This window comes from Lichenostomus cassidix, chromosome 19, assembly GCF_008360975.1.
Source record: "Lichenostomus cassidix isolate B80296 chromosome 19, HeHo_3.0, whole genome shotgun sequence".
Classification (NCBI taxonomy): domain Eukaryota; kingdom Metazoa; phylum Chordata; class Aves; order Passeriformes; family Meliphagidae; genus Lichenostomus; species Lichenostomus cassidix.
The window spans coordinates 8,888,739-8,904,711 of record NC_139499.1 but is presented as its reverse complement, the minus strand read 5'-3'; the positions used below and the strand labels follow the sequence as shown (position 1 = coordinate 8,904,711).

At 39.8% G+C, this 15,973-nt stretch overlaps 1 protein-coding gene across 9 annotated transcripts in view; it reads left to right on the top strand.

The window, feature by feature from the left end:
* Window positions 1-15,973, top strand: part of BCAS3 (BCAS3 microtubule associated cell migration factor) — a 289,031-nt gene that overhangs the window by 35,669 nt on the left and 237,389 nt on the right. For all 9 annotated transcript variants that reach the window (XM_085078501.1, XM_085078499.1, XM_085078507.1 and 6 more), the window contains exons 10-11: window positions 10,611-10,687; window positions 12,061-12,144. In XM_085078501.1, the coding sequence (XP_084934627.1) occupies window positions 10,611-10,687; window positions 12,061-12,144 (161 nt within the window). The remainder of the gene's footprint in view (window positions 1-10,610; window positions 10,688-12,060; window positions 12,145-15,973) is intronic.

Here is a 15,973-nt window from a genome sequence, read left to right as displayed (position 1 = left end):
CTCTGTTCATTTTTGGTTGTTTCTTAAGCACATCTACGTTGGGCTTTTCCAGGTCATAATTTACTTTAGAAAGAGTTTTATTATTAAAAAGAATAGTCTGAATCTTTCTGGATCTATTTTCAGTCACAATTAGAAAAGTTTAAATTCTTTTTGTATTTATTGAAAACTCTAGTTAGGAGAAGCTGTTTCTTGTCATAGTCCGAGGGAAAGCAGCTTTATGCAGTAATATTAAAGTTGCCAATAGGTGTCAGTTTCTTCCTATCCATGGATGTGAGATACTGGGAATCTGCTGGGATTCAGTGACAAGATCCAAATGGGAAAGGATTGATTTGTATCCTATTCATCACTCCTTTTGATTCCACCAGAAAGAATTTGGGTACAAGCCTTGCTTTATTTTAGACCAAAAGTAAAGAAAACCCCTATTCAGAGAATTTTTGTGCTTTTTCCATTCCAGTTATTTATTTTTTTTTAAAGATGATACTGCAATTTATTTTTAAAAATTAATCCACTGAACTGTATTTTCAGGAGCAGGGATACCCCATTCCCAACCATAACTTTGATTTGCAGCTCATTTTGTGGAACAGCAGTGCAATTTGAAGAGGATATAATAAAACTTTTGGAGATAATGACCAAATCATTAAAAAAACCCCAGAACTCCTGAAACATCACTACTTTTGGGGTTAAAAAAACCCCAAAACTCCTGAAATATCACTAATCCCAGTGTATTTCTCCAGCTGTGCTGCTTTTTAATATGAAGAACTCAAGATTTGCTCCAACTTTGTTGCAGTTTTTAATTAAGGACACTCATTTTTAGGGCATTTCAGACACCCAACAACCAGAGCTGGAGCAGCACTGTTCCCTCCCAGCTGAGTGGTGGCTGTGCCGTGGTGTGAGTTGTTTTTCCCTGGATTTGTGGGTTTCTGGGATCTGTCCTGAGCATTCCCAGCTCAGCTATTCCCTGGCCCAGGAGGGTGCTGTGCCCTGGCACGTCGGGGCTGCAGCAGGGCTTTTGTCTGAGCTTTCCCATTGCATGTGCTGAAATCTCCTCGACCTGAGAGTTTGTCTTTAAAGGCTTAAGTTCCTCTGATGTGTTTGAAATTGGATGTAAATGAGCTCCCTCATTAGCTGCAGGGATTTCTGGGCAGCAGCCAACTGGCCACGACAGGGTTGTTTGGCTGTGCCCTTATTAAAAAAAAAAATTATTAAAGGACAATGCCAGTTTCAATTGGAAAAGTAGCAATCTCTGAAAGGGAAGCTCACAAAAAGGTCTTACAGGCGTTTTTGTTGCCATGATTGGAGAATCCCTGTGTCCTGTCTGGACTCATCCTGGTGCACCTCAGCTGTGAGGTTGTCACTGCCTGCCCAGAGAATTTGTCAGCATGAAAAAGATTCTAGCTTTGCCTGCTGTTGGTCAGAAGTGAAGGCATAAAGGTCAAAAATATAACTGAGGATCACTGGCTTTTTGAAGACTTTTGTGTTACTTTGTAAAGCACTTTAGGAAAAGAAAATTGCTTTTTTCCAAGAAGATTTGGTGATGATGTGGAAATCACACCTTCCATCCCTGTCAGATAGGAACCTTAGAACCTCACTGAGGCAGCTAAAAACCAAACATGAAGCAGAAGCTCTGGCCTGCTTTGTTCACTATTTACACCTAGAAATGAAATGCAGAAAGTACAATTAAAAGCAGTGTCAGGAATCCTGAAGTTCCTCAGAAATGCTAATGCAGCTGCCTTGCACATGAGGAGTATTTGTCTCTCTGTTTTTGTTTTTGTGGTTGGATGTGTAGCTTAATATATTGTTACAATAAATATACCATAAAATATTCAGGATGTAGAACACGCTCAAGTTCGTGCTGCTGTTGGAATGTTTTAACTCCTGCATTTCCTGATTTTTCCTGAGCAAATTTGACATAGAACTAACCTTTGTTTTCCCCTGCATGGGATTCCATGGAAATGTGCTGATTTGACTGGGATGGCAGGGAGCCAGCACATTTTATTTGTGCTTTTTGTAACAAAACCTCAGTGTACAGGTGCTCCAGCCTTGCAGAGGGAATTTAAGACAGGTGGAGGGAAAACATGCTGGAGCTATTGGAGAAAAATTACCAGGATATCTTCTAATCTACCCTGTGGGGTGTTATGATTTTGAAATGTCTGCTAGGAGAAGGCAGAGCATCAGTCTTATGGAAGTAAATTCCATCCATCACTGTGCTCTCCCTGTGCTTGGATCCAGATCCTTTTCCCTAAGAAAAGAGAGGAGAAAGCCAAGCAGGAATTTCACATCCTGCACTGGTTTAAGTGCTCATGTGGCCAAACTGAAAAAAAAAAAAAAATTTCATTACATGCTTATATTAAGAATGTGTTTCCATTGTTAGTTGTGAGTGTCAAGGTGTGGATTTTAAATAGATTTTAAAATAGCTCAGAGTGTTGTTGTGGTTTGGTTCAGATTTCCTTCAGAGCTTTTTCTGCACGTGGCTGAAGGATCAGAAACCAAAGTGATGCACAGAAGCCAAAGTGATGCTCAGGCTTTTTTTTTTGCTCCTACTTTTCTCTAAACCAAAGCTGCAGAAAAGCTGAATTCCATTGATTTCTATTACATCAGTGCTCCTCAACCCAAAACTGCTTACTTAGTGGAACACTGATGATTATGAATATGGCCTGATGGACACTTTCCTTCTCCATAAAGAATATCCTCCCCACCCCCTGGGTAAAGATTCTCACAGATAACATCATTGCTGTGTCTGATAACGAGGGCCTGATCAGCTTCCCTGCCCTTCCACTCCTCATATTGATAGATTCTCCATCCATTATTCCCCAGGGATGGAGACAGTTATTGCAGCCATTAGCTGGCACCACACTTCTATTGATGCTCTTCAGCACAGCCCTGAGAGGTAATTTTGCAGATTTTAGTCAGAGTATTTTATTGTATAGAAAGTCTCAAAAGGCTCTTCTCACCACAAGCCAAAAATTGGTTAGTGGATGTTAAATGCCCTCTACCTGCATCTCTCCAGGTAAATAAAAAAGTGTTTTTGTTTACACCAAACCAAATGGTGTTGGATGCTCTAAACTGCAGTTTGGGATTCCTGTTTGCTCTCACATTCACACACAAGGAAGAGTTTGGTGGTTTCAGTTTGTCTCAGGGCTGCTCTGGAAACCATCGAGGCTTCTTTGGACATTTCTGTTGGAACTCCTTCCCCCATTGGGCTCACAGGGAGCAGTCTGAGCTCTTGACTTTGAACTAAAAGCAGTGGAAGTCTTATGAAGAGCTTTAATGCCTGAAGAGTCCCATTTTCAAGAAGTTCTGTGTGAGTTTCCCTGCTCAGCTGTGAGCATTTCTGGTTCTCCCCCATGGGATAATCATTGACAGGATTCCTTTGTCTGTGGGAGATCAGCTCAGCTCGAAAGTCCTCAGGGCAGCTGGGACAGGAGCTCCTGACTCACAGCATTCTCTTGATCACTGAAGAAGAGCCAAGTATGTCCCTGTGGGTTGCTAGAATCACTTTTCATTTTTACACACACACATCTGTATCAGCACCTACCCCTTCGTGGCATTTTGAAATGTTGATTTGATTTTGCTTTTTCTTTCTACCAGCATTATCTATAAGAGTGTTTTTTCCTGGCTGTGGGGATCAGTGTCTCACCATTCTGGAATAATGCTGAAACACTTTTTGGAGAGGTCTTTAGGGCACCGTGGTGGATTTATGGGAACAAATGGCTTTGGTGCTTGCAGGTTTTCTCCATTGCAGGAAAGTGTAAATACAACAGAAAAGCTGCATGAAGCCACAACAGAGTCCTTAGTCCCCAAGATGTCTATCTGTCATATCTCCTGGCTCTGACAGTTTTACAAATTATATGTGAAACAGGAAGTGCTCTTTGTTTCTATATTAGTTATTTTTATCTAAAGCACCCAAATCCTTAATGTTAAAGGCCAGACAAAGCCATCTTACATTGTCCTGCACAGAAACAACAACCTCAGTGGTAATTTTTGTTATTTGTCACTGTCTGAGTTGGACAAAAAAAGAAAAACCTGAGATTAAATATTGCCCTGAAATCAGTCAAATTGGTGCTGAATTAAACAGCCATGCCTGATGAACATGAAAGGCCACTGGTATTTTTAGTAAGAGCTCTGGGGTTGGGCTTGGACCTCTGGAGTAACAGGAAAATCATGAAGTCATGGAGTTGCTGGGTTGGGAGGAACCCAGTGGGACAATCAAAGTGCAGATGCTTCAAACTGCCATGGTAGAGTGGATAGGGAAGGAGAGCTCTGCAGTAATAATAATAATAATAATAATAGCAATAATAGTATTTAAAACTGTGTTTGTGGTCCTTCTATAAGCTTGTGTGAGGGAATTCAGTTCTTGTGATCCAGGATAGCATAAAATCATGGAATAGTTTGGGTTGGAAGGACCTTAACAGTGTGAAGTTACTCCCCTTGAAGCCTTCCTGGCAATCCAGACCCTTCTCCAGTCTCTCTCAGCATTTATGGCTTTACTTTTTCAGTTTATTTCTAATTTTTTTTTTCTTTTAGTGCTTTAGTAGCAGTAATGCCACTATGACTTAATAATAAATAAGAAAAAAGGGCTCTGGGTGGCAAACCTGATTTCTCAGTGGGTGCATCGTGCTCTTTTGCTCAATTTTATGGGTGATACTTAAACAGGAGGAAGTACAAGAACAATAGGAGAGTTTTGGAAAGTATGTGGCAGTGTGAGAGTAATAACATTTACACAGGGCCTTTCATCTAGAAGGAACCCAGAGGAATTTATAAACAATATTGCTTTATACAGTTTATAAACAACGAAAAAATCGCTTCACTAAAAAAAAAAAAAACCCAAACCAAAAAACAACCAAACAAAAATATTAGATAAAACAACTTATATGATTTGTTTTCCTTGGAATAAACAATGCTTTTGCTACAACAGTATCACTCTCCCCATTATTTATTGCATATTCCCTTTCTGTGCTGCCTGTCATGGATCTGCTGCTCTGCACTGCTAGATTTGAGGATGGAGTTGTGTAATTTCATTCCTATGGAGTGCTCTGTGTTTCGTAAGACCCAGGGAAAAATTGCAAATTGATTATTAGAGAAGTAGCATCACTTTAGAGAGTTCTTGGAGCTATTTATTTAAAAATACACAATGGCCCTGCTCCACTGATTTTTGAAGTGATAATCCAGCAAGTCCTTGGAATGATTAAAGACAAGGAATTTTGGTTGAAATGAGTTGCTGCTTTTGGAATTTGTTTAGAAAGCTGTGTTTAAAACCACTGGGCACTTCAGATGACATAAGTCATCTTTAATGAACCTTGCCAGGCACTGAACAGAAAAATCTTTGTTTCTCCAGAGATCAGGAAGGTTTCCTTTGGATGGAGGTGAGCCTGGCAATCTCTGCCTTCATGGCATTCCCTGGGTTTGCTGCCTGTTTCCTACCCAAATCTCACACTCATCACACCCAAAAATGCCATTTCTGCCGTATTTGGGGATTAGAGACAGAATCCTAAAAGGATTTTGTAATAGTAACTGCTCATCCCCTCAGCTTGAAATAAAACTGGACTACTCCAGTGTGGAATCCTCACAGGTAAAAGGTGTGAGATATTCATTAAAAATCCCTCGAAAAAGAGTAAATCAAAACTGAATATAAAAAAGATGAGTGTGTATCATTGCAAAAGAAAATGGACATAATTGGGGAAAACAAAGCAGTGAAAATGATGGAAAAAGAAAGTTTTCCTATTAAATTGATAGGGAAAAATAACTGAAACAAGACAGAACTCACTGAAATGTTTTTTATTAAAAAGTAAGAACGAAGTCAAGAGAAAGGGGATGAAAGTCTGGAAAATAACAAAAGCAGATTTTTTTTCTGGACTGTAAATATTGTTGTAGGGAATAAAATTCTTATAATGTGCTGTGAAATTAAAAATCCACCAGTAGTGTCTGAAGATAAACATGATGGGATATGTTTGAAGGAAAGCGATTTTAGATGATTCTGATTCAGCTTTTTCATTCCCTTAGCTTTCTTATTTCACATGAATTTGCAGTAGTTTATCAGATGTCATTTTACAGGGTGTTCTAGTGAGGTTTGAGAAAGAAATATAAAGTTGTGCTCTGGGTAAGGAATTCTACAAACTGAAAACAAGTTGTGGCTTAGCTTAGATGAGTTCTGACTGTTAACATCAGATTTCTCTAAAGAGACTCTTGTATTCCTATATGCACCTACATATTCTTTAAATCTTTATTTTATCAAAAAGCTGTGGAGGTGCTGAAGAGCTGCCCCTGTCAAAATTGTTTGAGTTTTATTAGCAGTGAGTTTGGTGATTTATCAGCCCAAGCTCTGCTCTAGCTGACATGGCTTGAAACGACTCTGTTCCTCTGAGCAGCATTTTCCCAACGTGCTGTTTGTTTAAAAGACAAGTGGGAGGAGAGGAATATGTTGCTTTTCTCCTCTTGGCTGCTCTCTGTGTGTTCCCATTGCCATCACTGGAGATCCAGGATGAGCTTTGGGAAAACAACTCAAGGACAGCACTGGAATCTTGGTTTTCTGTAGGAGCTCAAGACCAATGGAAAGATCCAGAGTCAGAGAAGTGGATATTTGTGTGAATTTTCAGAGACGGGTAGAGGAGGTGATTTGGTTTGTCATGAACTTAAAAATATGAATCTCCAAAGGGTGGTAGAGATTTTAATCATTACCACAAGGCTGGTAATTGAAAAATAATGGGAAATAAATCAACCTTCTCTTTGCTCACTCACAAAGCAAACAGTTGTGTAGCTCTTTGGAGAACTTCAGGTAATGTGGGATTCCTTTATTCTCAGTAAAACAAAATATGTAAAATCAACAACAAGAAGTAAGTTAAAGGCATCTTTGAATCAAAATAATCACTAACTACATGCTTATTTCAGTTATCATTTTATAAGTCAGTATTAAAAAAAAAAAAGGAAGAAAGCAAGAAATTGTAATACTGAAGAATTTACCTATGAAGCTGTTCTGATGTAGGTAACATTTACATCTTGGAAGTGGGAAAACCAAGGCACAGGACAGGAGTTCCCAGGGTTCAGAGGGATCCTGGAGCCCATTTCTGATTCCTCAGTGTTGCTCAGGGCAGCAGCAGTTGGACTTTTTGGGTGTAGGAACTCGATCAAATTAGCAGAAAAACTTGCACTTCGATTCTGATTTTCAAAATGCCATTTTTCTACTTTTTTCCCAGCTTTAAAGTTACCCATTTCCTCTGCACAGAGGGAGAGGATAACTGTGTACTGAGAAGTTCTGAAGCAGTTTCCAGTAGGATTTCACCTATATTTTTGTGGCTGACAGGCCCACTTCAGCTGGTTCTAAGTTCAGCTGTTTTTCAGTACTTGCTTGCTTTGCTGTACTTTTGGAAGGACTTTCCCTGAGTGATCCTTTCTTGGATGACCTCTCCATGCTGTCATTAAAACTTGGAAACTTTGCTCTTCTTGACAGTTAGTTCTGCACTCTCATTATGTCCATCCCTATTGTAAACACGCTGAAGCTGCTGCTGGTATTGCTTAGAAGGGCTTTTTCCCCTGTTGTTTTGGAGTTGAGTAGAAATAGAAGTTAATCTTTAAGAGGCTGGGGCTGGTGAGGGTTGGATGGCCCAGCCTGATGGGTCACGCCGTGTCTGCCTTTCCATTTGCCTCCTAGATGGTGTTCTGCTGACTCCAGCTGTTTCTTTGGAAAGCAGAAAAACAATTTGCTTTTCCTTCCCAGCAAGTATAACCCTTTGTTTATCCTCGTGCTGCTGCAAGGTTCCAAAATGCAAAGACTTGCAAAGAAAAGAAAGGGAGGAAATAGCTCTTTTTTTTTTTTTTTTTTTTACTCTGTTTTTCGTATCGGAGAGTAGAGTTTAGGACCAAGCTGAATTGTTGACCTTTGTGGAGTTTATTCTTAGAATTGGCTGATTTGTGAGTGGAGCCTGATTGACTGAGCCCAGTTCATGGGACAAACATGGAGTGGGTTTGGGGAGGGCACTCCCAGCTTTCCTGAGTAACTCTTCCATTCAGTGATCAATTTTGGCTTTGAAGAATACTTTCTGCAGCCCTTCATTGACTTCAGTTCCCTGAGGTAATTGAGAACAGCTCCCTTTCCCAAGCAAGACTTGTTTTTTTGCTGAGAGTTGGTGAATTGCTGAGGCTCCTTTAGTTTTCTCCTGCAGGGATGTTACGAGTCTGGGAAATGCAAGACGCTGGTTCTGAAGTCAATGTAGAGATTTACATGGCCAGGGTTATCATCTGGCAGCTTTTAATGCAGTATTTTATACATAAAAGGGGAGCTAAAAGAAAGGTTGGGGGGACCTGAATGCCTTTCCTGACCCAGATAAGAGCTGCTGAGGCAGAAGTTGACATTAAAACCTCCCTGATCTGTAATGTCATCGGAAGAACACGTTTGTATTTACAACCCAGGGCTGTATTTACAACCTTTTTTTTTTTTTTTTGCTTGCTTTGTTCCTTAAGAGGCTCTGGCTGCCCACATTTTATGCCCTCCTGGAATGCAATAACAACTGTGGCATCATCTCTGCAGAACCCGTTTTCCTTCCTGAGATCAGGGGGGTGATAAGGCTTACAAAGGCTTACTGCTTCTGCCCTCTGAAATCAGTTTCATTGCGTGAATTCATTCTCTGCTTCTGCCCTCTGAAATCAGTTTCCTTGGGTGAATTCATTCTCTGCTTCTGCCTCCTGAAATCAGTTTCCTTGGGTGAATTCATTCTCTGCTTCTGCCTGCTGAAATCAGTTTCCTTGGGTGAATTCATTCTCTGCTTCTGCCTCCTGAAATCAGTTTCATTGCGTGAATTCATTCTCTGCTTCTGCCTCCTGAAATCAGTTTCATTGCGTGAATTCATTCTCTGCTTCTGCCCTCTGAAATCAGTTTCCTTGGGTGAATTCATTCTCTGCTTCTGCCCTCTGAAATCAGTTTCCTTGGGTGAATTCATTCTCTGCTTCTGCCCTCTGAAATCAGTTTCCTTGGGTGAATTCATTCTCTGCTTCTGCCTCCTGAAATCAGTTTCCTTGGGTGAATTCATTCTCTGCTTCTGCCTGCTGAAATCAGTTTCATTGGGTGAATTCATTCTCTCCTTCCCTTGCTTTCTGACCTTTGAAACAGCAGTTTTGCAATCCCCTCCCTGCTCTGCTCTGCAAGATGAAATGCACAGGTCCAAAACGCACCCAAAGTGTTGTCAAATGTCCATTTAAACCTCCAGAAAGCTCCCCAGCACCTTCTCACCTCTTTGCAGGTGTGGGAGATAAAACCATTCCACTTCTCCAAGTCCTGCTGGCCTCAGGGAGTGTTCTGGGCTGTTCTGGAGCCTGCTGGAAAAGATATGGATATTTGTGGAGATCTGGTTGCTTCTCCTTGCTGTGGGTGCAGAGCAGAGCCTGATACCAGAGATTTTGGGGGAGTAGAAGCTTAACTGCAGTGGATGGCTTTGGGTTTTATTTTATTTTATTTTATTTTATTTTATTTTATTTTATTTTATTTTATGCAGTAAATGGTATCAAAGTTGTGTGTGTAGTTCTGAAAGGCTGTGTGCCTGATCCCTTCTGCCCAGGGCTCCTGTAAATCAGACACACATGGCTCTCAGGGCTTCAATATTTTGTTTCTTGGCCCATCAGTGAGAGAATTTCAATTGCTAAATTGACTGTATTAGCCTAAGAACTGATGAAAATGGAGATTAACCATTTGCTTGATTCCTCCTCCTTCTCCTGCAGTCTCTCCTCCTTATTTTTTACTGTAAAAATATTTTTAAATACAAATTATTTATTTTATTTATAAAAAGATTTATTTTACTTATTTTATTATTAAAGATTTATTTTAGAATTTTATAAAAATACATATTTTAAAAACTTGATACATTAAATGCCATTTAAATGGGCCTCATTTATTTTAAGCCTTGCCATGTTTTCATTCACTGCTATTTTCTCTTACAGGTATTTTCATATTTTAATCCTCAGGAATGATTCTCATTTTTATGCTTATCTTTATCCATATGTCTAAACCTATTTTTTAATTATAATGTAAACCAGGTGAACAGTGGAAACATTTCCACTAATTTTAAAGGAATTACGAATTTTCCCCACTGTGTAAAGTTAATTTTGTACAAAAGTACATGGAGAGGCTGAGGACTTGTATACAGAATTGTTATAATCAAAACCAAAGCATTTTGAAAGGCTGAGGGCTTGTATATAGAATTATTAAAAGCAAAACCAAAAGCACAATGCATCATTTCATACAATAAGAATCTGGAAGAGCTTGAAGGGAACAAACTGTTCACCAACAGAAAGGCATCAGTCAAATAAAATTAATTGAAATATGAAGATACAGAACTAGTCGAGTCAAACATCAATATTCCCTCACCCCAAAATGCCATTTTTGTCTCAAAATGGCTTTAAAAATGCAAACATAAGGAGAAATGAATATTTACACATAATTAAATGTTCAAAATAGTTCATCTAACCACAGCCTTATCTCCAGAAACAAAAATGCAACCATCCACTGACTGATATTAGCAACCCAGAGGCTTTTGTTTAGACTTTTTGTTTTCTTGGCAATAAATGAAATTCTTTGGAAGAAGTCATTAAGACATTTCTTAATGTTGTCTTCTCAAACTTTGCAGGCTGCTATCCTTGTCCAGGGCCAAACATGAATCCTATTGCTCTTGGAAGCCGTTGGCTTGCTTATGCAGAAAATAAGGTAAGGAGGGATTTCCTACCCAAAAATACTTCTAGATTTTATAGTTCTAGGGGGGAAAAAAGACAAGAAAAGGTCTCTGAAAAATGCACTGTGCAGGTTAGAAAACAGCATGAAATTGTCTGCTTTTGAACATCTTTAAGAAAGCTTAGCTCCAGGAAAAAAATGAAAATGTTTAAAGACTTTTTCTTCTTTCTGGAGGCAAACAGATCCCAAGCAAAGAAATGATCACTGCTTTTACCCAGAGAAGTGGTTGTGTATTTAAAGCCTGAAGTGAAGCCTAAATTCAGCTTCTATTGCCTTATTTTGATTCCAAAGCAGATGTTTTTTCTCCTTCCCACCTGTGAGTGGAGAAGCTGTTTCTAGAGCTGAGCCAGGAATTATCAGAGGCAAAAATGGATTTGCTGTTACACCTCCTCCAGCCCAGCTGATTTCTTCCCAAATTCAGGCCTGCCTTTCCTTTAGTGCCACACCTCTCTGGTGCTGGGAAACCTAACCCTTGTCAGCATGGGATTTAGAAAGTATTGCTGCCAAAATATCAGCCACTGATCGGCGAAAGAATTCTATCACAAAGGGAATTTAAGTGGCTTATGTGTTCCCAGGTAAATTCACTGTTGGCTTTCCCTAGTTTATGTATTTTTATTTGGATATTTAAATATAAGCAGGACAGACAAGCCTGTAGAAACAAAGGCATCTTAGAGTAATTTTTAATTTCCTTCAGCTCAAATAGTTAAACAGCAACATGTTCTGTGTGCAAGCAACAAATATCTTTATTTTTTTTCTAATTTTACATAGTCAGAAGCACAGATTCTATTGTTAGTTAGGGTTCAAAGGTGAAACCTACTTTTGTAGGGTGATGGCAGGTACAAGAGTCTTGTTTTGATTTATTGATTTTGAAGGAAGGCAGTAAAAAGCAAACCCCATGTACATTCCTTTAATCTATTAAATGCAAAGTTTCAAACAACTCTTTTCCTTTGTCATCTCTTTGCTCGCTCGTCATAAAAAGGAGAGGGGGAAAGCCACACTCGGATTCTTAGAATGTCTGATATTTAATGTTACATATACACGGCTAAAGCTTTTGATTATATTTATTTAAATTTATTTGTGGTATTGCTGCCAGACCAAAAATCCCACCATTTCAAAGTTTATGAATTCTTAGTGAGCACTCATCTGGTAATTGAAAACTGGAGCTGGGGACGCGACAGTCTGGGTGGCACCCAGAAGATTATAAAAAGGGGTTAAGTGTCTCAGCAGGGCTTTTTGCTATTTGTAGGAAAAAACACACCACTGTACATGATAAATAAGAGCTCTGGTAATGGCTTCTGGGTTTGTGTAGTTTAATAGGAGTGACTTGGTTGCTGTCTTTCTTCTTGCAGCTGATCCGATGCCATCAATCCCGTGGTGGAGCCTGTGGAGACAACATTCAGTCTTACACTGCCACAGTCATTAGTGCTGCCAAAGTGAGTCCATCATCTGCCCTGGGAGAGCTGCTGCTGGAACATAATTATTAGGTTTCCCTGCTGAATTGGGCTGTGTGTCATCACCCCCTCCCTGCAGAGAGAGCAGAGCACACTGAGAACCCTGCAGGCATCAGCACCGTGCCTGCCCTCCCCAGCCTGCAAACCTCCCAGGAACTGGAGCTTTCCACAAAGTATTCCTGTGCCTGAACTGATTTTTGGAGAAATTTTATTTATTATAAACAGCTATTTATATTAGAGGGAAGTGACAGTAGGATGGATTTGTGTAATGGCTCTTTATAGTGGCACAAGTTTATATGATTAGAAATCAGCATTGTGAATTATTAGTCTTTTAGCATCATGAAAAGTGACTTTACAAGTGCCTGGTGCTTTTTGGACTCCATCACACCCCCATTAGACATTTTGCTCTCTCTGAAGGGTGACAGCACAGTACCAGAGCTAATTAATTACCTTCTTTGAAGGTTAGAGCTTATTAATGACTGTTTACATATAGGTTCCATTGCCTCGTTTTCTTACTCAAATGATGTTATAAAATCCCTCTGTTTTCAGAGAAATGTCTGGGGGTTTGTAATATCAAAAGAAGACCATGGCTTGGAAAAATCTTAAACACAACCAAAGTAAAACTTTGGTTTTACTCCCTCCCATCCCAGCTCCTTCCCTTGCTGCAACAACATTCTGCCAAGCAATTCCTTTTTCTCACACACACAAACAGAGTGAGTTTTGGCACTGTGGGGTGAACTCGGTGCTGATTACAAGCTTCCCTTGTAACCACCAGCCTTTTCATTTCTGATATGTGCAACAAAACAAACCTAATAATAGGAATGAAATGACAGCGCGGGACAGGAGGCTCAGTGGCACCGAGGAAAACACCAGTTAGGAGAAACCACAGAGAGGGACACAGGGCAGGCCAGCTCATGTGAAAACAAAACATGAAAACAAACATCTTCCAGCACAATCACAGTGTGGCCGGAGAAGGAGAAAAATCACAGCTTTTTACATTGTTGAGGGGAGCTAGAATTGCTCCTTCTCTGGTGGGATTTGCTGGAGCTCTGTGTGCTTTCACCATCAGCACAGTTTAAAAAAAGTGTGTGGGGAAATCTCCCAAAATTTCTTCAATCCCAGCATCATGAACATCTCTTTTATAGCACAGAGAAGTTTGAAAAACCAGCTGGCTCAGTGTGATCAGCCACAGTGTGGATCAGATGTGGCAAAATCCTGCAAACAGATCACTGTAGCTGATGACCTTCCCTGCTGAGTAGGACTTGCCAGGGATCATAATCCAGAAATTCTGCTGTTAAGCTGAGTTTATCACTCTGAAGTAGTGCTATTGCATCATGTGAATAGATACTGAAGATAAAATGTGTTTATAATCATAGGAAAGAAAAGATTGTTAGCCTCTGTGCAGAGATAAACTCCCAGTGAGAGTGAGGAAAAGGGATAATCCCCAGGGCACAGGCTCTGTGCTGCTCTGTATTTGCACAGCACATTGCTCATGCTCCTGCCTGTTACAAGTTACTGTAATAGACAAGATTAATACTAATATAGTTTTAAATATTTGCATGATTTGGCTCTTGAGGAGGATCTCAGCCTTAGTGTATTAATTTGTTATCCGTGAGTGCGCCACAGTGAATCTGCAATGTTTAATTTATTAGGGATTTCATTGAGTCTTGGCTTGCTAGCTAGCAAGTTTTCATCTCTGATAACTGCAGGGCTGCTTTCCTTGCTGGCAAATAGATGCTCCAGATATCTGTTGCTCTTTGTCCATCTCATTGCCTCACCATCAGCTTCACTCCTTCCTTACGTAATTCTTCATTTAGGAACCTCTGCTGCTGTTGTGTCCTATCAGCTGCAGGGCTTTGTAATTCCTCTGCTTTGACCAGCTTTTTGGGCAGTTGGATGTCCTTTCCTTTTCCCTCCACTGCTGCTTTTTGGTCCTGAAGTGGTTCCATTAAAGTTCTTGTTCTGCCAGGTTACCTTGGGTTACAGCTTTTTCTCTGGTTGCCTTCCAGTTTCCTAATGAAGTGGAAAAACCTTCGTATAAAAGAGAAGGAAAGCTGAGAGCTTTCAGCAGGGTCACTTTGGAGAATTGCCTCTCAAATCCTCTCTGGAAGGTCTGGGTGGCAGCACAGAATATTTTCTGTGATGTTTTTCCCTTTGCTGACCCATGTCCTGGTGGGACCAGGGGTTTGTCCTCAGAGGGAGGTGCTGCTCTTGATGCAGGAAATAAATTTCCTCCCTAATCAAACAGCTTGGGAGTTATTTGGGAAGGTCCCTGTTAACCAAAAATCACTGAGGTCAAAGTTGTCATCATCTTGGTGGCTTCCTGGGTGTTCATGTTGTAAAAACTCTGATAGTTTCTGTCATTTGACCAAGCAGAAAATCTCTGCAAACAGAAAATGTGTCAAGATTCACATTTAGGGTAATGATGAGCACAGGTAGAAATGGATGTGTTTGGAAAAATGAAAATATCATTCCTTAGAGGTGCTGAAGTACATGTAGGCAGGAAAGGTACCTTCCACAGGACGAAGATTCTTTTCAGTCCAGTTGGACAAATACAGTAGAATGGACATGGAATTTCAGAATAAGCCCCATTATCACTTTGTTCAAACTGAGTGTGAGGCTCAACCTCACTGTGTTGACACCCAAGGCAGATCTTTGATATCTCTTTCTGCTTTCTATAGATTTTTCATTTGCAATCAAAGAAATCATATAAAATGTATTTATTATGAGAAACAGGAGCAATATATTGTGCTGTCACTAAAAGGATGCAAGGCCTTTGTTGGAACAAAGCAGCCTAACAGGCACTGAATGGTGCATTTAAATTCTTTTCATCTAATTAAAGTTGTACTTACTTTTCAGTTAAATGAGATATGAGGGCATACATTCATTTTAATTAAAAATAATGTATTTCTTTATATTTAAAAGAATGTGAACAGTCTTATTTTTAAGTAGATAGGGTACATGTGAGCTTATAAATAATGTGTCTTTCTGCACATTGTGAATCCCTGGTTACAAAAGGAACTGGATCAAGTATTTTAATTTTATTTATAAGCAGACTTCACTGGCAGGTTCCCATCAGTGACAAAAGAACTGGGACAGTGCAAACTTTAACCTATTTCATTTAAAATGTATTTGCTCTGTCACATGTCTCGCATCAAATTATAAACCAACTCCTTCTCACCTCATAACTCCTTTGGCTGATTCCTTCTCCATATCTTTTAATCCTGCAGTGGTAAAGTGATTTAGCAAAGGCTGCATCTGTTTTCTCTTGTTACCTGATAACTCCTTAATGAGGACTAACAGCTTATGTGAGAGCAAGGTCATTATCCCTAATGGATGCAGGGGACAGCTGATATGGCATGGGAAAGGTTAAAGATTACCCCAAAGTTTTGCAAATGTACACAACAGCACGGGGCAGTAAGTGCTGTAATGGCTCTGCACTGATATTTGGGAGCTAATGGCTTTGGCCACATCTCTGCACACCTCTGCCTGCTGGAGCAGGGATGCAGCTGCTGGGTGAGCATGTTCATCCTTTTCTAGAGAGCTGGAAATTTATGTTAGCATTTGTCATCCCATTGCTATCATTATGAATATTAAATATATATGTATATAATATATTAAATATTTTCTGAAATAGTTCAATCACAGTTTTTAGCCTTTTCACTTGCATAGGTGTTTTGCCACACAGCATTTACTGATTTCTCCCCCCTGCTGTATAAACGAGAACGAATGATTTCCTACGATTTTTACTACTGGCCAAAAAACTGCCTTGTCAGTTTTTGCCAGGAGAGCTGGAATGCATTCCTGTGCT